Source organism: Pristiophorus japonicus, chromosome 20, assembly GCF_044704955.1.
Source record: "Pristiophorus japonicus isolate sPriJap1 chromosome 20, sPriJap1.hap1, whole genome shotgun sequence".
NCBI classification, from domain to species: domain Eukaryota; kingdom Metazoa; phylum Chordata; class Chondrichthyes; family Pristiophoridae; genus Pristiophorus; species Pristiophorus japonicus.
Window position 1 is genome coordinate 3,522,449 of NC_091996.1, and position 24,072 is coordinate 3,546,520.

At 52.2% G+C, this 24,072-nt stretch overlaps 1 protein-coding gene across 1 annotated transcript in view; it reads right to left on the reverse strand.

Moving 5' to 3' along the window:
• Positions 1 to 771: 771 nt before the first annotated feature.
• LOC139233063 (paired mesoderm homeobox protein 2-like) overlaps positions 772 to 24,072 on the reverse strand; it is a 44,575-nt gene continuing 21,274 nt past the window's right edge. The window contains exons 2-4 of the mRNA XM_070863583.1: positions 7,613 to 7,797; positions 4,861 to 5,039; positions 772 to 3,483 (exon numbers count right to left, since the gene is read on the reverse strand). Coding sequence (XP_070719684.1) covers positions 3,357 to 3,483; positions 4,861 to 5,039; positions 7,613 to 7,797 — 491 coding nt within the window. The 3' untranslated portion in view covers positions 772 to 3,356. The remainder of the gene's footprint in view (positions 3,484 to 4,860; positions 5,040 to 7,612; positions 7,798 to 24,072) is intronic.

Consider the following 24,072-nt stretch of genomic DNA (forward strand, 5'->3'; position numbering starts at 1 on the left):
AGTGAGAGTCAGTGTGTGTGGGACCCGTACCCCAGTGAGAGTCAGTGTGTGGGGGACTGTACCCCAGTGAGAGTCAGTGTGTGTGGGACCCATACCCCAGTGAGAGTCAGTGTGTGTGGGACCCGTACCCCAGTGAGAGTCAGTGTGTGGGGGACTGTACCCCAGTGAGAGTCAGTGTGTGTGGGACCCATACCCCAGTGAGAGTCAGTGTATGTGGGACCCGTACCCCAGTGAGAGTCAGTGTGTGCGGGACCCGTACCCCAGTGAGAGTCAGTGTGTGTGGGACCCGTACCCCAGTGAGAGTCAGTGTGTGTGGGACCGTACCCCAGTGAGAGTCAGTGTGTGTGGGACCGTACCCCAGTGAGAGTCAGTGTGTGTGGGACCCGTACCCCAGTGAGAGTCAGTGTATGTGGGACCCATACCCCAGTGACAGTCAGTGTGTGCGGGACCCGTACCCCAGTGAGAGTCAGTGTATGTGGGACCCATACCCCAGTGAGGGTCAGTGTGTGTGGGACCCGTACCCCAGTGAGAGTCAGTGTGTGTGGGACCCGTACCCCAGTGAGAGTCAGTATGTATGGGACCGTACCCCAGTGAGAGTCAGTTTATGTGGGACCCGTACCCCAGTGAGAGTCAGTGTGTGTGGGACCCGTACCCCAGTGAGAGTCAGTGTGTGTGGGTCCCGTACCCCAGTGAGAGTCAGTGTGTGTGGGACCCGTACCCCAGTGAGAGTCAGTGTGTGTGGGACCGTACCCCAGTGAGAGTCAGTGTGTGTGGGACCGTAGCCCAGTGAGAGTCAGTGTGTGTGGGACCCGTACCCCAGTGAGAGTCAGTGTGTGTGGGACCCGTACCCCAGTGAGAGTCAGTGTGTCTGGGACCCGTACCCCAGTGAGAGTCAGTGTGTGTGGGACCCATACCCCAGTGAGAGTCAGTGTATGTGGGACCCATACCCCAGTGAGAGTCAGTGTGTGTGGGACCCGTACCCCAGTGAGAGTCAGTGTGTATGGGACCGTACCCCAGTGAGAGTCAGTTTATGTGGGACCCGTACCCCAGTGAGAGTCAGTGTGTGTGGGACCCGTACCCCAGTGAGAGTCAGTGTGTGTGGGACCCGTACCCCAGTGAGAGTCAGTGTGTATGGGACCGTACCCCAGTGAGAGTCAGTTTATGTGGGACCCGTACCCCAGTGAGAGTCAGTGTGTGTGGGACCCGTACCCCAGTGAGAGTCAGTGTGTGTGGGACCCGTACCCCAGTGAGAGTGAGTGTGTGTGGGACCCATATCCCAGTGAGAGTCAGTGTGTGTGGGACCCGTACCCCAGTGAGAGTCAGTGTGTGTGGGACTGTACCCCAGTGAGAGTCAGTGTGTGTGGGACCCGTACCCCAGTGAGAGTCAGTGTGTCTGGGACCCATACCCCAGTGAGATTCAGTGTGTGTGGGACCCGTACCCCAGTGAAAGTCAGTGTGTGTGGGACCTGTACCCCCGTGAGAGTCAGTATGTGTGGGACCCGTACCCCAGTGAGAGTCAGTGTGTGTGGGACCCATACCCCAGTGAGAGTCAGTGTGTGTGGGACTGAACACCAGTGAGAGTCAGTGTCTGTGGGACTGTACCCCAGTGAGTCAGTGTGTGTGGGACTGTACCCCAGTGAGAGTCAGTGTGTGTGGGACCCGTACCCCAGTGAGATTCAGTGTGTGTGGAACCCATACCCCAGAGAGAGTCAGTGTGTGTGAGACCCATTCACCAGTGAGAGTCAGTGTCTGTGGGACCCTCACCAAGAGGCAGAAACCCTGACCACATTTAAAAAGTACTTATGTGCACTTGAAGTGCCGTAACCTACAGGGCTACGGACCGAGAGCTGGAAAGTGGGATTCGGCTGGGTCGCTCTTGGTCGGCCGGTGCGGAAATGATGGGCTGAATGGCCTCCTTCTGTGCCGTAAATGTCTATGATTCTATTTCTATTAGGGGGCGTTCTTGAGCCAAGTGTGAATTCCCCCTCCCCTGCCGGACTATAATCCATCTCTCGGGGGCAAAATCACGGAGGAGTTAGGATTGGATTCCAGTTGTGTGTGGGAGATTGGGGGTGGGGAGGTGCTGCTGACCCGGAGCCCGGCAACCAATCAGCACACAGCCCACAGTCTTTGATAAAAACACTTGTGATCAACGTTTGCGACCAGTCCGTGAGCGTCACCATCGAGCATCAGAACCCCAGCGCACCTCACTCCGCCTATGGAGCCGGTCGTCAGGACAACCCTCGCGGTATCCAAGGAAATGCACGAGTCCCAAAGGGAGCAAGCAGAATCGCTGAATGTGTCCGGTCCTCGACTAGACCGGGTCAGACTGCCTCGTGTCCTGGGTCAGACTGTCCCGAGCCCCATGTCCTGGGTCAGACTGCCCCGAGCCCCGTGTCCTGGGTCAGACTGTCCCGAGCCCCGTGTCCTGGGTCAGACTGCCCCGTGTCATGGGTCAGATTGCACCATGTCCTGGGTCAGACTGTCCCGAGCCCCCTGTCCTGGGTCAGACTGTCCCGAGCCCCGTGTCCTGGGTCAGACTGTCCCGAGCCCCCTGTCCTGGGTCAGACTGTCCCGAGCCCCGTGTCCTGGGTCAGACTGTCCCGAGCCCCGTGTCCTGGGTCAGACTGCCCCGAGCCCAATGTCCTGGGTCAGACTGTCCCGAGCCCCCTGTCCTGGGTCAGACTGCCCCGTGTCCTGGGTCAGACTGTCCCGAGCCCCGTGTCCTGGGTCAGACTGTCCCGAGCCCCGTGTCCTGGGTCAGACTGTCCCGAGCCCCGTGTCCTGGGTCAGACTGCCCCGTGTCCTGGGTCAGATTGCACCATGTCCTGGGTCAGACTGTCCCGAGCCCCGTGTCCTGGGTCAGACTGCCCTGAGCCCCGTGTCCTGGGTCAGACTGTCCCGAGCCCCGTGTCCTGGGTCAGACTGTCCCGAGCCCCGTGTCCTGGGTCAGACTGCCCCGAGCCCCGTGTCCTGGGTCAGACTGCCCCGAGCCCCGTGTCCTGGGTCAGACTGCCCCGAGCCCCCTGTCCTGGGTCAGACTGTCCCGAGCCCCCTGTCCTGGGTCAGACTGTCCCGAGCCCCCTGTCCTGGGTCAGACTGTCCCGAGCCCCGTGTCCTGGGTCAGACTGTCCCGAGCCCCGTGTCCTGGGTCAGACTGTCCCGAGCCCCCTGTCCTGGGTCAGACTGTCCCGAGCCCCGTGTCCTGGGTCAGACTGCCCCCTGTCCTGGGTCAGACTGCCCCGAGCCCCGTGTCCTGGGTCAGACTGCCCCCTGTCATGGGTCAGACTGCCCCGAGCCCCGTGTCCTGGGTCAGACTGCCCCGAGCACTCGGCTTTGTCCCAGCCGGCCCCGGGTCAGTTGATGGGAGGCGCGTGTCTCCGCTGGAGGCTGAATTCCTTGGCCTTGAGCCGGAGGCTGGCGATGCTGTTCGCCATCGATGCTCCAGAGGTGCTCGAGGTCGAGCTGTAAGGTGGTGCCGGGCTGTCAAACAATACAGTGCAAAAATAAACTCCAATTATTGAACAAATACTTCGAGGCAATTGCCAGGCAACCCAGCCCCCACCCCAAGTGTGACACGGAGTCTATCGGCCAGAAGGTTCGAGGTCCATCCCTAGTCTGGACAGAGCTACCACACCCCAGAACCTCAATGGGGTCTGGCTTAGATACAGAGTAAAGCTCCCTCTACACTGTCCCATCAAACACTCCCAGGGCAGGTACAGCACGGGGTTAGATACAGAGTAAAGCTCCCTCTACACTGTCCCATCAAACACTCCCAGGGCAGGTACAGCACGGGTTAGATACAGAGTAAAGCTCCCTCTACACTGTCCCATCAAACACTCCCAGGGCAGGTACAGCACGGGGTTAGATACAGAGTAAAGCTCCCTCTACACTGTCCCATCAAACACTCCCAGGGCAGGTACAGCACGGGTTAGATACAGAGTAAAGCTCCCTCTACACTGTCCCATCAAACACTCCCAGGGCAGATACAGGGGGTTAGATATAGAGTAAAGCTCCCTCTACACTGTCCCATCAAACACTCCCAGGGCAGGTACAGGGGGTTAGATACAGAGTAAAGCTCCCTCTACACTGTCCCATCAAACACTCCCAGGGCAGGTACAGGGGGTTAGATACAGAGTAAAGCTCCCTCTACACTGTCCCATCAAACACTCCCAGGGCAGGTACAGCACGGGGTTAGATACAGAGTAAAGCTCCCTTTACACTGTCCCATCAAACACTCCCAGGGCAGATACAGCACGGGTTAGATACAGGGTAAAGCTCCCTCTACACTGTCCCATCAAACACTCCCAGGGCAGGTACAGCGGGTTAGATACAGAGTAAAGCTCCCTCTACACTGTTCTGTCAAATACTCCCAGGGCAGGTACAGCGGGTTAGATACAGAGTAAAGCTCCCTCTACACTGTCTCATCAAACACTCCCAGGGCAGGTACAGCACGGGTTAGATACAGAGTAAAGATGGGGCCTCAGTTTAATGTCTCATCCAAAAGATGGCACCTCTGACAGTGCAGCACTCCCTCAGTATCGCCCCTCCGACAGTGCACTGCTCCCTCAGTACTGCCCCTCCAACAGTGCGTCACTCCCTCAATGCTGCATTGGGAGTGTCAGCCTAGATTTATGTGCTCAAGTCCCTGGAATGGGACTTGAACCCACGACCTTCTGACCCAGAGGCGAGAGTGCTGCCCACTGAACCACAGCTGGCACTGGTTTCTAGTCAGAATCTTTCAAGTTGTCAATTCAGCTTTTATTAAAATAATTTTGGGGCGAGATTGAACAGTGTGTGGTGGGGTGGGCGATTATTTCACTGTCGGGATTCCCCCCCGCCTGGCGCGACTGGTCTTACCTGTAGGATGAGTTTGGGGACCAGGACAGGTATTCCGCACTCAGTGGGGTGTGTCTGGGCACCATGGGCTGCTCGATGGCCGTTTCTGTGCTGTACGATTTGAGGATCGAGACTGTCCTGCTGGCTAAGATCGCTCGTTCATTCCGCCGAAACTTGGCCCTCCGATTCTGGAACCAGACCTGCGGGATGGGGGGGGGGGGGGGGGGGAAGAGTGAGGGATGGAGAGGAGAGGAGAGGAGAGTGAGAGTTAGGGAAAGAGAGAGTGGGAAGGAGGGAATAAGAGTTACGGAGAGTGAGAGATTTTGTTGCTTTCTGTCACGCGGCTGCAATACTTAGAATTACAGTGTTTCCAGCACAGAATCAGACCATTCGGCCCCACTGCTCCGTGCCGGAGTTTATGCTCCACACCAGCCTCCTCCCACCCTATCAACATATCAAACAACAACTTGTATTTATACAGCGTCTTTAACACAGTAAAATGGGGTTGGGGGGTAATATATTAGCATGGATAGAGGATTGGCTAACTAACAGAAAACAGAGAGTCGGGATAAATAGGTCATTTTACGGTTGGCAAACAGTGACTAGTGGGGTGCCGCAGGGATCAGTGCTGGGTCCTCAACTATTTACAATCTATATTAATGACTTGGATGAACATAAGAACATAAGAATTAGGAACAGGAGTAGGCCATCTAGCCCCTCGAGCCTGCTCCGCCATTCAATAAGTTCATGGCTGATCTGGCCGTGGACTCAGCTCCACTTACCCGCCCGTTCCCCGTAACCCTTAATTCCCTTATTGGTTAAAAATCTATCTATCTGTGATTTGAATACATTCAATGAGCTAGCCTCAACTGCTTCCCTGGGCAGAGAATTCCACAGATTCACAACCCTCTGGGAGAAGAAATTCCTTCTCAGCCAGCCCGTTGTCATGGTTCTGCTGCCACTCGGTGTCCGTGCCCGCTAACCCCTCCCCCACGGGACCGAGTGTAATGGAGACAAGTTTGCTGATGATACAAAGATGGGCGGGAAAGCAAATTGTGAGGAGGGCACAACAAATCTGCGAAGGGATATAAACAGGCTAAGTGAGTGGGCACAAATCTGGCAGATGGAGTATAATGTGGGAAAATGTGAGGTTATCCACTTTGGCAGAAAAAATAGAAAAGCAAATTACAATTGAAATGCAGAAAAATGGCAAAGTGTTGCAGTACAGAGAGACCCGGGGGTCCTTGTGCATGAAACACAAAGTTAGTGTGTAGTTACAGCAAGTGATCAGGAAGGCCAAGGGAATGTTGGCCTTTATTGCCGGGGGGATAGAGTATAAAAGCAGAGAAGTCCTGCTACACCTGTACAGGGTATTGGTGAGGCCACACCTGGAGTACTGCGTACAGTTTTGGTCTCCGTATTTAAGGAAGGATATACTTGCATTGGAGGCTGTTCAGAGAAGGTTCACTAGGTTGATTCTGGAGATGAGGGGGTTGACATGAAGATAGGTTGAGTAGGTTGGGCCTATACTCATTGGAGTTCAAAAAAATGAGGGGTGATCTTATTGAAACATGTAAGATAATGAAGGGGCTCGACAAGGTGGATGCAGAGAGGATGTTGCTACTCATAGGGGAAACTAAAACTAGGGGACATAGTCTCAGAATAAGGGGTCGACCATTTAGGACTGAGATGAGGAGAAATTTCTTCTCTCAGAAGGTTGTAAATCTGTGGGATTCTCTGCCCCAGAGAGCTGTGGAGGTTGGGTCATTGAATATATTTAAGGCGGAGAGAGACAGATCTTTGAGCGATAAGGGAGTAAAGGGTTATGGGGAGCGGGCAGAGAAATGGAGCCGAGTCCATGATCAGATCAGCAATGATCTTATTGAATGGTGGAGCAGCTCGATGGGCCGAATGGCCGACTCCTGCTCCTATTTCTTATGTTCTTAAGGTGCTTCACCGGAGCGATTATCAAACAAAATTTGACACCGAGCCATATAAGGAGATATTAGGACAGGTGACCAAAAGCTTAGTCAAAGAGGTCGGTTTTAAGAAGCGGAGGCAGAGGGAGTACTGCTAAATATTTCTCCCTCAACCAACATCACTAAAACAGATGATCTGGTCATTATCACCTTGCTGTTTGTGGGAGCTTGCTGTGTGCAAATTGGCTGCTGTGAAAGATAACAGTGCGTCGCTACCTCAGTACTGCCCCTCCAACAGTGCGTCGCTACCTCAGTACTGCCCCTCCAACAGTGCGTCGCTCCCTCAGTACTGCCCCTCCAACAGTGCAGCGCTCCCTCAGTACTGCCCCTCCAACAGTGCGTTGCTCCCTCAGTACTGCCCCTCCAACAGTGCAGCGCTCCCTCAGTACTGGCCCTCCGACAGTGCAGTGCTCCCTCAGTACTGCCCCTCAGACAGTGCAGCACTCTCTCAGTACTGCCCCTCCGACAGTGCAGTGCTCCCTCAGTACTGCCCCTCCGACAGTGCAGCGCTCCCTCAGTACTGGCCCTCTGACAGTGCAGCACTCCCTCAGTACTGCACTGAGAGTGTCAGCCTGGATTTTTGTCTGGACTGGGACTTGAACCCACAACCTTCTGGCTCCGAGACGAGGGTGCTGCCCACTGAGCCACAGCTGACACCAGTGGAGGGCTGAGCGGGATATGGAAAGAGTAGTTACAGCGGGAGGACGCTCGTGTGTCCCACTAAATACTCGGTGTGTGTCTGGGGACCCAACACTCCCCGTATCGCGATGACGCGGCTGGAGATTTGTCCTAACCTGCACTCTTGCCTCACTCAGATTGACCCTCTTGGCCAGCTCCTCCCGGACAAAAGCGTCTGGATAGTGCGTCCTCTCAAAAACCCGCTCCAGGGCCTGCAACTGTGCGCTGTTAAACGTGGTCCGATTCCTCCGCTGCTTCTTCCGCTGTTTCTGGAGGCTCGCACCGACACTCCGTCTCACAACTGCAGAGGGAGGGAGGGAGGGGAGTTAGACCCAACACGTCTCAAAACCCTACCGTACGATTACAGAGGGGGGCAAAGAAAGGTAAAGGATGTCAGTGTCCGGGCAACCCGTAGCCCAGTGAGAGTCAGTGTGTGTGGGACCGTACCCCAGTGAGAGTCAGTGTGTGTGGGACCCGTACCCCAGTGAGAGTCAGTGTGTGTGGGACCCGTACCCCAGTGAGAGTCAGTGTGTGTGGGACCTGTACCCCAGTGAGAGTCAGTGTGTGTGGGACCCGTACCCCAGTGAGAGTCAGTGTGTGTGGGACCAGTACCCCAGTGAGAGTCAGTGTGTGTGGGACTGTACCCCAGTGAGAGTCAGTGTGTGTGGGACCTGTACCCCAGTGAGAGTCAGTGTGTGTGGGACCCGTACCCCAGTGAGAGTCAGTGTGTGTGGGACCCGTACCCCAGTGAGAGTCAGTGTGTGTGGGACCCGTACCCCAGTGAGAGTCAGTGTGTGTGGGACCCGTACCCCAGTGAGAGTCAGTGTGTGTGGGACCCGTACCCCAGTGAGAGTCAGTGTGTGTGGGACCCGTACCCCAGTGAGAGTCAGTGCGTGTGGGACCCGTACCCCAGTGAGAGTCAGTGTGTGTGGGACCCGTACCCCAGTGAGAGTCAGTGTGTGTGGGACCAGTACCCCAGTGAGAGTCAGTGTGTGTGGGACCAGTACCCCAGTGAGAGTCAGTGTGTGCAGGACTGTACCCCAGTGAGAGTCAGTGTGTGTGGAACCAGTACCCCAGTGAGAGTCAGTGTGTGTGGGACCCGTACCCCAGTGAGAGTCAGTGTGTGTGGCATCTTGGGGATTCCGTACTCTGGCAGTGTTTAGTTGTACTGTGACCACTTTCCCCTCAGCCTTCTCTTTTTAGAGCCCCAGCCTGTTCAGTTTTTCCTGATAGGTGTAACCTCTCAGTTCTGGTATCCTCCTTGTAAATATCTTTTGCATCTCCTCCGGTACCTCGATATCCTTTTTATAACATGGAGACCAGAACTGTGCAGAGTGCTGCAAGTGTGGTCTAACCAAAGCTCTATACAGGTTTAACAGAACTTCTCTGCTTTTCAATTCTATTCCTCTAGAAATGAAACCCGGCATTTTGTTTATATTTTCAATTACCTTGTTAACTTGCGTCACTACTTTTAATGATTTGTGAATCTGTACCCGAGGTTCCTCTGTTCCTCTCCCCATTCAGACTCTGACTTTACAAGGACAATGAGGCTCCTTATTCCTCACACCAAAATGCACCACCTCATACTTCATCGATATTGATATTCATTTGCCATCTACACGCCCATTTTGCAAATGTATTAACATCTTCGTGTAATTTGTCGCTGTCCACCTCAACATTGACTTCACCCCCCCAGTCCGTGTGGCTAAATCATCAACCCCGAGCTCCCAGTGAGAGCTGCTCGAGGGATCGACAGTCTCCTCAATTACCCAGTCGTGCCAACTTTAGATCCTCCTCCCTGCTGCAAATGGCCAGACTTATTGAAATAAAAACAGAAAATGCAGTAAATACTCAGCAGGTCAGGCAGCACCTGTGGAGAGGGAGAGGGAGAGTTAACGTTTCAGGTCGATGCGCTTTCATATCCGCATTAAATACCCCGGGTGGGTAATGAGAAAGGGATGTCTTGTCTAATTTTTTTCTGTTGGGTACAGTTATACTGGCCACATGTAAGTGGTCTGAATGTCTTCTGTCCAGGAGTGCACCTGTACTGTCCAATACAATCCCCACTGCTTATGGAAGGACATTCTTGCATTGGAGATGTTCAAAGAAGGTTCACAAGGTTGATTCCGGAGATGAGGGGGTTGACTTATGAAGCTAGGTTGAGTAGGTTGGGCCTATACACATTGGAGTTCAGAAGAATGAGAGGTGATCTTATTGAAACATATAAGATAATGAGGGGGCTCGACAGGTGGATGCAGAGAGGATATTTCCACTCATAGGGGGAATCTAGAACTAGGGGGCATAGTCTCAGAATAAGGGGCCACCCATTTAAAACTGAGATGAGGAGGAATTTCTTCTCTGAGGGTTGTAAATCTGTGGAACTCTCTGCCCCAGAGAGCTGTGGAGGCTGGGTCATTGAATATATTTAAGGTGGAGATAGACAGATTTTTGAGCGTTAAGGGAATAAAGGGTTATGGGGAGCAGGCAGGGAAGTGGAGGTGTGTCCATGATCAGATCGGCCATGATCTTATTGAATGGCGGAGCAGGCTCGAGGGGCCAAATGGCCTACTCCTGTTCCTTGTTTTATGTTCTTATAGTGGGCGTGTGCGTGCGAACGCTGTTTGCCCGCTATACGCGGTATAACCGGGTAGCACTAGTGCAGCACTGCAGTATACGACAAGGATGGTCCTTCTATGTCGTGACCTTTTGCCCCGTTGTTTCCAGCTGACTGTTTGCTGTTTGTGGGAGCTTGCTGTGCGCAAATTGGCTGCTGCATTTCCTACATTATGACAGGGACTGCACTTCAAAAAAGTACTTCATTGGCTGTAATGCGCTTTGGGACATCCTGAGGTCAGGAAAGGCGCTACAGAAATGCAAGTCCTTTCCTTTCATTCCATCACCAGATGTTACCCTGGCATAGTTTTACATTTATCCAAAAAGCTATTGAGAGGTTAGAGGAGTGAAACTTTAACATGTGCAAGTTCACTTTGTTTTAAAGCATGACATTTAAACATAACTCACTCCCAAAATCTTTCCCCTCAAGAAAAAAAAATGATGGGCAAGAGTGAAAGAGATCTCAGCAAACTTAAGAACATAAGAATTAGGAGCAGGAGTCTGCCCTATGACTCCTCGAGCCTGCTCCGCCATTCAATGAGATCATGGCTGATCTTCGACCTCAACTCTACTTTCCCGCCCGATCCCCATATCCCTTGATTCCCTTAGAGTCCAAAAATTTATCGATCTCCGCCTTGAATATACTCAACGACTGAGCATCCACAGCCCTCTGGGGCAGAGAATTCCACAGATTCACCACCCTCTGAGTGAAGAAATTTCTCCTCATATCTGTCTTAATTGGCTGACCCCTTACCGGACACTCTGACCCCTGGTTCTAGACTCTCCAGCCAGGGGGAAACAGACTCTCAGCGTTTCCCTGTCAATCCCCCTCAGAATCTTGTATATTTTGACAAGCAACAGGGAGTCAAACCAGAACTCTGGAATTCTCTCCCTAAACCTCGCCGCCTCTCTCCTCCTCACGTCGCTCCTTAAAATCTACCTCTGTTTGGTCGCCTGTCCGGATGTCTCACATGGCTTGGTGTCAGATTTTGATTGGTAATGCCCCTGTGAAGCAATTTGGGATGTTTTACTATGTTAAAGGCGCTATATAAATGCAAGTGGTTGTTGTGACGTACAATAGCCTGCTCACGTGTTCAAGCCAATTCTGGGAGGGAGGTAGGGCATCGGACGTCATTTCAATGTTAGGTTTAAATGGTCTTTTTATTTTAATTTCGGGCTCCTGGAGTGATCCTGAACTGAAATGCGTTGACACTGGTGTAAGTGAGTTGCTCCCTCTCAGTCTCACAGAGGATTTCTTCCTGGTTTTTACTTTTCGTGAAATGTTTCACAAGCCAAAGTGTTTTCAATTAAGTGTCGAGGTATCTGCCAAACATTTAACTCACCACCACTTTCAGCCTTGTTTTCCAATTAAAATACCTTTGGCTGCCTTGTTCTCATTAAGGGGGATACACTTTCAGACGGAGCTGACTTCAGCAGGGCCCAGATTAACACTCGTTCTGCTGACTCAAACAGACGCCTGCAGTTTGGATTTTGGCCTGACTGCTTTGCTCGCGATTCCCTTCCCCAGCTTGGTTCAACCACTTTGGTTTGGAACAACTGCAGCAGTTTTATTTCCCTTCCTCCCACTCCAGGGACTTGAGCACAAAATCCAGGCAGTACTGAGGGAGCGCTAGTCAGAGGGGCAGTATTGAGGGAACACTGTTCTGTCGGAGGGGCAGTACGGAGAGAGCGCTACGCTGTTGGAGGGGCTGTACTGAGGGAACGCTGCACTGTCGGAGGTGCCGTCTTTCAGATGAGATGTTAAACCGAGTCCCTGTGTGTCCTGTCAGGTGGGCGTAAAAGATCCCATGGCACTATGTCAAAGAAGAGCAGGGGAGTTCTCCCCGGTGTCCTGGGGCCAATATTTATCCCTCAACCAGATTATCTGGTCATTATAGCGTTGCTGTTTGTGGGAGCTTGCTGTGCGCAATTTGGCTGCCGCGTTTCCCACATTACAACAGTGACTACACTCCAAAAGTACTTCACTGGCTGCAAAGAATTTTAGGACGTCCTGAGGTCTTGAAAGGTGCTATATAAATGCATGTTCTTTCCTTCCTTGCCAGATATTACCACGGTGTAGTTTTGCATTTATCTAAAAAGCCTTTGAGGAGATACAGAAGAGAGTAACCGGAATCTGTGATGGGTTGGAGGGATCTGATTGTGAGGAGCGATTATGTAAACTGGGCAGATACTCGCTGGTAAAACCTCTCTGCCTCTGCTTCCTCTTTTAAGACGCTCCTTAAAACCGACCTCTGTGACTGTTACCTGTCCTAATATTTCCTTCTGTGGCTCGGTGTCAAATTTTGTTTGATAATCGCTCCTGTGAAGCGCCTTGGGACATTTTACTATGTTAAAAGCATTCTATAAATACAAGTTGTTACGGTTAAGAGGTGATCTGTTCGCTGTTTTTAGGACTTTGAATGGACGGGCCAATGTTGACCGTGACCAGCTGTCTCAGCGTGTGTAGACCAGAGGATGGGCCTGTGCTCGAAGGGAAAAATCCAAAACTAATTTTCATTGGATATATTCAAGAGGGAGTTAGATATGGCACTTACGGCTAAAGGGGATCAAGGGGTATGGAGAGAAAGCAGGAAAGGGGTACTGAGGGAATGATCAGCCATGATCTTATTGAATGTTGGTGCAGGCTCGAAGGGCCGAATGGCCTACTCCTGCACCTATTTTCTATGTTTCTAATCTGCAGAAATGATATTTCAGTGGGCAAGTGGTCAATCTGTGGAACACGCTCCTGGGAAGGGTGGGAGCAATTAGTATTGATTTAATTGAAATAAAATTAGAGATATTTCTTTCATAAAATATTTTGGGATCCAATATGTGAATAATTTGATGTGTGGTGAGTGAAGCGAGCTCGAGGGGAACAGGGGACTTTGGACCTCTGGGTCCTAAAACTGTCCCCCACTAGAGGTTTGTCTGGGTCTGTTGTAGACTCGGCGATAGAGACTGATAACTGTGATTAAAGACTTGGATTTATATAGCGCTTTTCATGACCACTGGACATCTCAAAGTGCTTTACAGCCAATGAAGTACTTTTTGGAGTGTAGTCACTGTTGTAATGTGGGAAAAGCAGCAGCCATTTTGCGCACAGCAAGCTCCCACAAACAACAATGTGATCAAACAGATAATCTGTTTTCATGATGTTGATTAAGGGCCTAGGACCCCGGAGATAACTCTCCTGGTCTTCCTCAAAATAGTGCCGTGGGCTTTTGTACGTCCACCTGAGAGAGCAGACGAGACCTCGGTTTAATGATTCAGCCGAAAGACGGCAACAACTCCATTATCTTTGGATGGCCGAAGGCGAACTAGATGGCCCCTGGTCTTTGTTCATCCGATGTTCTCATCCAGGTTCCTATTGATGATGTCCCGAAGATTATTCCAAGTTTGGATTGAGTGGCAATCTGATTAGACCAATAGGAATACGTCTATCGCCAGTTGTGGGGAAGTTACTGGAATCTGTTAGGGACAGAGAGACAGCTTATTTTTAATATTCGTTCATGAGATGTGGGCGTCGCCAGCAAGGCCCAGCATTTATTGCCTGCTATGTATGCAATAAAGGTTCAAACTGAGTACTGTTTATCTAAGCAAGGTACAACCTTGCTTCTGCTTTATTTAGGCCTAAAGTGCCTGACTCTCTAAATGGCTGGCCTTTTGTACCAGAGCAGCACCATGTGCGTGCTGTTCAGTGGCCTCCAACAATGACACCATCTGGTGGCTACAAACAGCATGTACATACATGTCAATACCTTCCTCTGAGATCTTATCACAGTCTTTCACAGGTTGAGATGGTCCGGTGCTTTACACTCCCGGGTTGAGCGTCTCAGTTCGATTCCGGCCTTGGGTGAATGTGCGGGGTCTGTTGTGGCCGGTGGCTGGATGACTGAATGTTGGGGGTGGCAGTGGCCATGTCAGGAATTGCAAGTCCGTTTTTATTGAACAAGTCCGTGATGGAAATTCCGGGTTCACTGATGACCCTTGAACCCACTGAAGGCTGCTGGTAGGTTGGTTGGTCGTCGACGGTTTCTTCGTCCGACTGCTCTGGCCTGTCTGTGTGCCTCAGCTTTGTCTGATCCATGTGTTTCCTGCAAGTTTGCCCATTCTTGAGCTTAATAACAAATACTCTGTTGCCCTCTTTGGCCATGACCGTACCAGCGATCCATTTGGGACCCTAACCATAGTTCAACACATATACAGGATCATTAACAGAAATCTCGCGTGACACAGTTGCGCGATCGTGGTACCCTTGTTGATTCTGTCTTCTGTATTCAACATGATTACTTAAATCCGGGTGTACAAGAGATAACTTGGTCTTAAGACTTCTTTTCATCATGAGTTCAGCAGGCTAGACCCCTGTGAGTGTGTGGGGTCTTGTCCTGTAACCCAATAGTATGCAGGACAAGCGGGTCTGCAGTGACCCTTGGGTTACTCTCCTCATGCTTTGCTTGATAATTTGTACTGCACGTTCTGCTTGCCCATTTTACGCAGGTTTGAATGATGCTGACCTTACATGTTTTATGCCATTAAGTTTTACAAAATCCTGAAACTCCTGACTGGTGAAACATGACCCATTGTCACTCACCATTATGTCAGGCAGACCATGTGTCGCAAACATGATATTGAGATTCTCTATGGTTGCCATGGATATACTGGATGACATGATTATGCATTCTATCCACTTCAAATAAGCATCCACCACCACTAAAAACATCTTGCCCAGGAAGGGACCTGCAAAATCTACATGGATCCTGGACCAAGGTTTGGATGGCCATGACCACAGACTCAGCGGCGATTCCGCTGGTGCTTTGCTGAGCTGCATGCAGGTGTTGCACGCATGCTTCCAGCTCAGAATCAATTCCTGGCCACCATATGTGGGACCTGGCGATGGTCTTCATCATCACCATACCCGGATGTGTGTGTGTAACTCACGCACGAACTTCTCTCTCCCTTTCTTAGGCACTACAACTTGATTGCCCCACAATATGCAATCTGCTTGAATAGACGAATGTACGGTTTGGCCTCCTCGCACATTTGCTTAGGTATGGCAGACCAATCCCCTTTGAGGATGCAACTCTTTACCACCGATAATATCGGGTCCTGGTTGGTCCAGGTCTTAACTTGTTGAGCCGTGACAGGGGTACCTTCACTCTCAAAAGCATCCATGATTAACATTAAATCTGCCGGGTGTGGCATTTCCACCTCCGGTGTGGGCAACGGCAACTGGCTCAAAGCATCGGCACATTTCCCTGTGCCAGGTCTGTGACGAATGACATAATCATGGGCAGATAATGTCAGCACCCATCTTTGGATGTGAGATGAAGCGTTGGTATTGATACCTTTGCTCTCGGAAAACAACGAAATGAGTGGCTTGTGATTGGTCTCTAATTCGAAGCTCAGACCGAACAGGTATTGATGCATCTTTTTAACATCGTGCACACACGATAAAGCTTCTTTTCCTACCATGCTGTAGGCTCTTTCTGCTTTAGATAAACTTTTGGATGCATACGCGATAGGTTGAAGTTTCCCCGACTCATTGGCTTGTTGTAACACGCAACCAATTCCATATAACGATGCGTCACAGGCCAAAACTAAACGTTTACATGAGTCATAATGTACCAGCAGCTTGTTCGAGCAAAGCAGATTGGTGGCTTTCTTGAAAACTCTGTCTTGCGATGCGCCCCACATCCAGTTATTGCCTTTTCTCAATAGCATGTGCAGTGGTTCAAGTAAAGTGCACAATTTAGGTAGGAAGTTACCAAAGTAGTTGAGTAGACCCAGGAACGAATGCAGCTCCGTCACGTTCTGCGGCTTGGGTCCATTCTTGATGGGATCAGACCTACTGACGTGAAAACTAAAGCCATCTGCGGCGATTTCCCTCCCGAGGAATTCGACCTCCGGTGTCATGAAGATGAACTTCGAGCGTTTAAATCCGAGTCCCATTCTGTACAAACGCAGTAGAACCTCTTCCAGGTTGTTCAGATGTTCCTTGGAGTCACGACCGGTGATCAGGATGTCATCTTGGAGCATGATGGTTCTGAGAACGAACTTCGATAGACTTTCCATATTCCTCTGGAATATTGCTGCAGCCGAGCGAATTCCAAACGGGCAGCTGTGGTAAATAAACAGCCCTTTGTGCGTGTTAATGCACGCAAGTCTCTTCGACGTCTTTGATGTCAAGTCCAGTTTTGTGAACGACTTCCCTCCGGCTAGCATCGCAAACAAGTCATCAGCCTTCGGTAACGTGTACTGATCTTGTTTCAAAACCCTGTTGATCGTAGCCTTGTAGTCTCCACAGATTCTGACTGTGCCATCACTTTTCAGCACAGGAACAATGGGGCTGGCCCATTCATTAAATTTGACCGGTGATATGATCCCTTCACGCTGGAGTCTGTCCAGTTCAATTTCGACCTTCTCCCTCATCATATACGGCACTGCCCGAGCTTTATGATGGACGGGTCTTGCATCTGAGTCCACGTGGATCGGCACCTTGGCTCCCGTGAAGTTGCCGATACCCGGTTCGAACAGCGAGGGGAACTTGCTCAATACTTGGTCACATGTATCTTCCTCCGATGACAATACCTTTGTGTCGTTCCAGTCGCATCTGATTTTCTCCAACCAGCTCCTGCCGAGCAGCATTGGGCCATTGCCTGGAACAAGCCACAGCGGTAACTCGTGAACCGCACCGTTATACGACACATTAATTTGTGCACTGCCAATCACCTCTATCAGTTCTTTGGTGTATGTGCGCAGCTTGGCGTTAACAGGGCTCAGCTTGGGCCTCACAGTCTTAGTATCCCACAGCTTATTAAATGCCCTCTTGTTCATGATCGACTGACTTGCCCCCGTGTCCAGTTCCATCGATACCGGTATCCCGTTAAACTTCATATTAATCAAAATTGGTTTACTCTTGATTATGAAAGAGAACAGTCCATACAATTCCTCCTCTGGCATCTCGGATTGCGTATCCAGATCCGTGCTAGTCTGACTCTCATCCTCCACGTGGTGTGTCGCAGCACGCTTGCTCATCTGTGGACACTTGCGCTGGAGATGCCCCACTCTCAGACAGCCTTTGCAACTATATTGCTTAAATCAGCACTGCTGGTGCCGGTGATTTCCCCCACAACGCCAACACGGAGAAGTTGGATACATTCCCGCTGGTGGACTTTGGGCAACCACAGGTTTCGCGAATGCAGCCGGATAGGCCCTGCCATGTGTCACTTTGCCGATCGCTGAATCAATCGCATTTACAGTACTTGCCGAGGTTCGGTTTTTCACCGATATTTGCTTTAAACTCCTGTCCATCGTCACACATGATTGAGTGATCTGGATGGCCCTTTTTAAATCCAACTCTTCCACCACCAGAGGTTTGTGCAGGATCACCTCGTGGTTGATACCGATAACAAAGAAGTCCCGCAGCATGTCTGCCAAAACCGTCCCGAACTTGCACGGTCCCGCTAGACGTCTCAGGTCGGCAACGAATTCCGCCGCGCTCTGGCCCTCCGATCGGACATGTGTATAAAACCTGTATCTCGAGATGATGATGCCGTCGTCTGGCTTGAGGTGCTCCCGTACCAATGTACACAACTCCTCGTACGTTTTCTCTGTTGGATCACTAGGCATGAGTAGATTCTTTATCAGACCGTAGATCTTCGAACCGCACACAGTGAGGAACACGGCCCGGTGCTGATCTGCATCGTCGACCCCCTTCATTTTGTTGGCCACGAAGTACTGGTTCAAACGGCTCACAAAGTCTGACCAATCTTCTCCCTCCACAAATCGCTCTAAAAATCCAATCGTGCTCATTTTGCAAACAAAGGTTCTTGTATTCTCATCGCCAAATGTTATGTATGCAATACTGTTTAACTAAGCAAGGTACAACCTTGCTTCTGCTTTATTTAGGCCCAAAGTGCCTGACTCACAAAATGGCTGGCCTTTTATACCAGAGCACCATGTGCATGCTGCTCTGTGGCCTCCAACAATGACACCATCTGGTGGCTACAAACAGCATGTACATACATGACATTGCCCAGCCCCTAACTGCTCTCGAGGAGGAGGTGGTGAGCCACCATTTCAGAGGGGGGGGGGGGGGAAAGAGAGAGGGGGGGGGGGGGGAAGAGAGAGAGGAGGGAGGGGGAAGAGAGAGAGGAGGGAGGGGGAAGAGAGAGAGGAGGGAGGGGGAAGAGAGAGAGGAGGGAGGGGGAAGAGAGAGAGGAGGGAGGGGGAAGAGAGAGAGGAGGGAAGGGGAAGAGAGAGAGGAGGGAGGGGGAAGAGAGAGAGGAGGGAGGGCGGGGGAAGAGAGAGGAGGGAGGGCGGGGGAAGAGAGAGGAGGGAGGGGGAGAGAGAGGAGGGAGGGGGGGGAGAGAGAGAGAGGAGGGAGGGGGGGAGAGAGAGAGAGGAGGGAGGGGGGGAGAGCGAGAGAGGAGGGAGGGAGGGGGGAGAGAGAGAGGAAGGAGGGGAGGAGAGCGAGAGAGGAGGGGGGGAGAGAGAGAGGAGGGGGGGGAGAGAGAGAGAGAGAGGCGGGAGGGGGGGAGAGAGAGAGAGAGGCGGGAGGGGGGGAGAGAGAGAGAGAGAGGAGGGAGGGAGGGGGGTAGAGAGAGAGGAGGGATGGGGGAGAGAGAGAGAGAGAGGAGGGAGGGGGGGAGAGAGAGGAGGGGGGAGAGACAGAGAGGCGAGAGAGAGAGAGAGAGAGGAGGAAGGGGGGGTAGAGAGAGAGAGAGAGAGGAGGGAGGGGGGGGGAGAGAGAGAGGAGGGAGGGGGGGAAGAGAGAGGAGGGAGGGGGGGGAAGAGAGAGAGAGGAGGGAGGGGAGAGAGAGGAGGGAGGGGGAGGGGAGAGAGAGGAGGGGGTGGAGAGAGAGGAGGGGGTGGAGAGAGAGGAGGGGGTGGAGAGAGAGGAGGGAGAGGGGGAGAGAGAGGAGGGAGGGGGGGGAGAGAGGAGGGAGGGGGGGAGAGAGAGGAGGGAGGGGGGGAGAGAGAGGAGGGAGGGGGGAGAGAGAGGAGGGAGGGGGGAGAGAGAGGAGGGAGGGGGGAGAGAGAGGAGGGGAGAGAGAGAGAGAGGAGGGTGGGGGGGAAAAGAGAGGAGGGAGGGGGAGGGAGAGAGAGAGGAGGGGGAGGGAGAGAGAGAGGAGGGGGAGGGAGAGAGAGGGGAGGGGGAGGGAGAGAGAGAGGAGGGGGAGGGAGAGAGAGAGGAGGGGGAGGGAGAGAGAGAGGAGGGAGGGGGAGGGGAGAGAAAGGAGGGGGAGGGGAGAGAGAAGAGGGAGGGGGAAAGAGAAGGCGGGGGGAAAGAGATAGAGAAGGGAGGGGTGGGTGACAGAGAAGGGAGGGGGGGGAAGAGAGAGAGAGAGGAGGGAGGTGTGAGAGAGAGAGGAGGGAGGGGGTAGAGAGAGAGAGGAGGGGAGAGAGAGAGAGAGGAGGAAGACGGTTGAGAGAGAGAGGAGGAAGAGGGGAGAGAGAGAGGATGGGGGGGGGGAGTGGATGGCGGGGGAGGGAGAGGGGAGAAGATGGGGATAGGGAATGCGAGAGCAGAGGGTGAGGTGGAGGTGGAAGAGAGGGGAGTGGGGGGTGGGGGGTTTACTACACACACAGCTTGCTGAGGTGAGTTGGTTTTTAACCTAACACATATTGAGTCCGCTCCCCCGCAGCCTGGCGCAGAGAGAGCTGTGTGCAGCGACAGTCAGTGTGGAGCGAGTGAAGTCAGGAACACATGGGGCCTCTGACACATGGTCCGGGCTCTCAATCCTGGGTCTGCCAAACCCACAGCCCCCCGACTGGCCCAACACTCATCCCAAAGATTCTCAAACACCCAGGAGCCCAGCCTGCTCACAGAGAGAGAGAGACCTCAACTTTCCCCTCAGGGAGCTTGCCTAGGAATCTCTTCATTATTCTGCGCACAGTTTATTAAAACGCAATAAATAGACCATTTACCCGAGTTACCAGCAAATGTTGGAAGAACACTTCGTTCCCAACAAGGTCCATTTGCAGGGCATTGTTCTGTGGGTAAAGCATTCTCTGCAATTCCACCAATTAATGATTATTATAAATTATCCCCCACTCCCCCTTCCCCTCTCCTGAAGGTGCTGACTCTCACTGGGGTACAGGTCCCTCTCCTAAAGGTGCTGACTCTCACTAGAGCACCAGGCGTGCCAATTGCCCTCAGGATATCCGTTACCTGACTGTGCCGTTCTCTCTCTCTCTCTTTCTGCCACTTTGGCCTCCCTGCCTCTCAAAAATAGATTTTTGTTGGCTAAGACTATCAAGGGATATGAAACCAAGGCGGGAGGATGGAGTGAAGATACAGATCAGCCGTGATCTAATTGAATGGTGTATCAGGCTCGAGAGACTGAATGGGCCTCCTCCTGTTCCTGTGTAACAAGCTCGAGGGGCTGAATGGCCTCCTGTTTCTGTGTAACTGGCTCAAGGGGCTGAATGGTCTCCTCCTATTCCTGTGTAACAGGCTCAAGGGGCTGAATGGCCTCCTCCTGTTCCTGTGTAACAGGCTCGAGGAGCTGAATGGTCTCCTCCTGTTCCTGTGTAACAGGCTCGAGGGGCTGAATGGCCTCCTCCTGTTCCTGTGTAACAGGCTCGAGGGGCTGAATGGCCTCCTGTTCCTGTGTAACAGGCTCGAGGGGCTGAATGGCCTCCTCCTGTTCCTGTGTAACAGGCTCGAGGGGCTGAATGGGCCTCCTGTTCCTGTGTAACAGGCTCGAGGGGCTGAATGGCCTCCTCCTGTTCCTGTGTAACAGGCTCGAGGAGCTGAATGGTCTCCTCCTGTTCCTGTGTAACAAGCTCGAGGGGCTGAATGGCCTCCTCCTGTTCCTGTGTAACAGGCTCGAGGGGCTGAATGGCCTCCTGTTCCTGTGTAACAGGCTCGAGGGGCTGAATGGCCTCCTCCTGTTCCTGTGTAACAGGCTCGAGGGGCTGAATGGCCTCCTCCTGTTCCTGTGTAACAGGCTCGAGGGGCTGAATGGGCCTCCTGTTCCTGTGTAACAGGCTCGAGGGGCTGAATGGCCTCCTCCTGTTCCTGTGTAACAGGCTCGAGGGGCTGAATGGCCTCCTCCTGTTCCTGTGTAACAGGCTCGAGGGGCTGAATGGCCTCCTCCTGTTCCTGTGTAACAGGCTCGAGGGGCTGAATGGCCACCTCCTGTTCCTGTGTAACAGGCTCGAGGGGCTGAATGGCCTCCTCCTGTTCCTGTGCAACAGGCTCGAGGGGCTGAATGGCCTCCTCCTGTTCCTGTGTAACAGGCTCGAGGGGCTGAATGGCCTCCTCCTGTTCCTGTGTAACAGGCTCGAGGGACTGAATGGCCTCCTCCTGTTCCTGTGTAACAGGCTCGAGGGGCTGAATGGCCTCCTCCTGTTCCTGTGTAACAGGCTCGAGGGGCTGAATGGGCCTCCTCCTGTTCCTGTGTAACAGGCTCGAGGGACTGATTGGCCTCCTCCTGTTCCTGTGTAACAGGCTCGAGGGACTGATTGGCCTCCTCCTGATCCTGTGTAACAGGCTCGAGGGACTGAATGGCCTCCTCCTGTTCCTGTGTAACAGGCTCGAGGGACTGATTGGCCTCCTCCTGTTCCTGTGTAACAGGCTCGAGGGGCTGAATGGCCTCCTCCTGTTCCTGTGTAACAGGCTCGAGGGGCTGAATGGGCCTCCTCCTGTTCCTGTGTAACAGGCTCGAGGGGCTGAATGGCCTCCTCCTGTTCCTGTGTAACAGGCTCGAGGGACTGAATGGCCTCCTCCTGTTCCTGTGTAACAGGCTCGAGGGGCTGAATGGCCTCCTCCTGTTCCTGTGTAACAGGCTCGAGGGACTGATTGGCCTCCTCCTGTTCCTGTGTAACAGGTTATGGCTATGGCGATACCGTTTTAACCACAGAATTAATTTTAATAAAAACCACCTCCCACCCATTCCGGGTAACTGCTTCACGTGTACCTGCCGCCATCAGTAACCATGGGGATAATGCAGCCACATCGATCAACATGCAGCTTTCCCTCTCTCCATTTGACCAAACACACAAGGTTAAAGCTCATGTGTCGCACGTTGCCCATCGGAGTATTGAGATCATATGATGGTGTCTATCACTCATTTACATTTACTAATCGGGAATTCAGTTCACCATATCTGGATTCTGAATTAGTCCATGTGGACAGAACTAATGTCTTGGACAACGTGAGTCTAGATTAGAAACAACTTGCATTTATACAGCGCCGGTAATGTAGTAAACCGTCACAAGACCTTTTGCAGTAGCGCAAATCAGACAAATATTGACACCGAGCAAGCTCCCACAGGCAGCAATGTGACAATGACCAGATAATCTATTTGTGACGGTTGAGGGATAAATATTGGTCCCAAGACATGGGTGAGAACTCCCCTGCTCTTTGAAATAGTGCCATGGGATCTTTTATAGCAGCCTGAGAGCGCAGGTGGGTTTAATGTCTCCTCCAAAAGAGGGCACCTCTGACAGTGCAGCACTCCCTCAGTACTGCCCCTCCGACAGTGCGGCGCTCCCTCAGTACTGCCCCTCCGACAGTGCGGCACTCCCTCAGTACTGCCCCTCCGACAGTGCGGCGCTCCCTCAGTACCGCCCCTCCGACAGTGCGGCGCACCCTCAGTACTGCCCACCCTCAGTACTGCCCCTCCGACAGTGCGGCGCTCCCTCAGTACTGCCCCTCCGACAGTGCGGCGCTCCCTCAGTACTGCCTCTCCAACAGTGCGGCACTCCCTCAGTACTGCCCCTCCGACAGTGCGGCGCTCCCTCAATACTGCCCCTCCGACAGTGCGGCGCTCCCTCAATACTGCCCCTCCGACAGTGCGGCGCTCCCTCAGTACTGCCCCTCCGACAGTGCGGCGCTCCCTCAGTACTGCCCCTCCGACAGTGCGGCGCTCCCTCAGTACTGGGCACTGGGAGTGTCAGCCTGGATTTTGTGCTCAAATCTATGGAGTCGGGTGAAACTAACCTGGGTGAATTAAATTAAACTATTCGGATCAACATCCCATCACGTTTGGTTTTATAAAAAGTTCTTTGTTCCATTAGTTTTAAATGAATTAATATTTGTGAAGGGAGCTTCACTCTTTAACTTTGGAAATGTAATTAATTCTTTTTAATTCTTTCAGTCGGATATTGGAAAATGTGATTGGTCCAATTCTAACTTCACACTCCAGGGGCACAGTGTCTGTTACTGGACTAATAATCCAGGGAATGTGGGTTCAAATCCCAGTTTCAGGATTTGGATTCTATTTTGTTAAATCTGGAAATAAAAAGCTGGGATCAGTAAAAGTAACCATGAAGCTGTCAGATAAACCCAACTGGTTCACTGATGTCTCTTTCCTGTTTCCTACATTACAACAGTGACTGCACGTCAAAAAGTACTTCAATGGCTGTAAAGCATTTTGGGATGTCTGGTGGGCGTACGGGGCACTATATAAATGCAAGTTTTTCTTTTTCTTTCTTTACGGAAGGAAACCCTGCCATCCTTACCTGGTCTGGGCCTATATGTGACTCCAGTCCCACACCAACATGGCTGACTCATCACTGCCCCCTGAAGTCAGTCAGTTCAGGGTAACTAAGGACAGACAATAAATTCCTTAGGAAATTAAATTCCTAGGAACAGGAGGCGGCCATTCAGCCCCACAAGCCTGTCCCGACATTATTAGATCACGGCCGAGCTGTATCTTAACCCCATCTACCCTTTGTGGTTCCGTAACCCCTAATACCCTTACCCAACAGAAATCTATCAATCTTAGTTCTGAAAGCTCCAAATGATCCCCCAGCCTCAACAGCATTTTGGGGGAGAGAGTTCCAGATTCTCATTGCCCTTTGTGTGAAGAAGTGCTTCCTGACATCATCCCTGAACGGCCTGGCTCTAATTTTAGGTTCTGCCCCTTGTTCTGGAGAGAGAGCGAGCGAGAGACAGACAGAGGAGAGAGCGCGCGCGAGCGAGAGACAGATGAGAGAGAGAGAGAGAGAG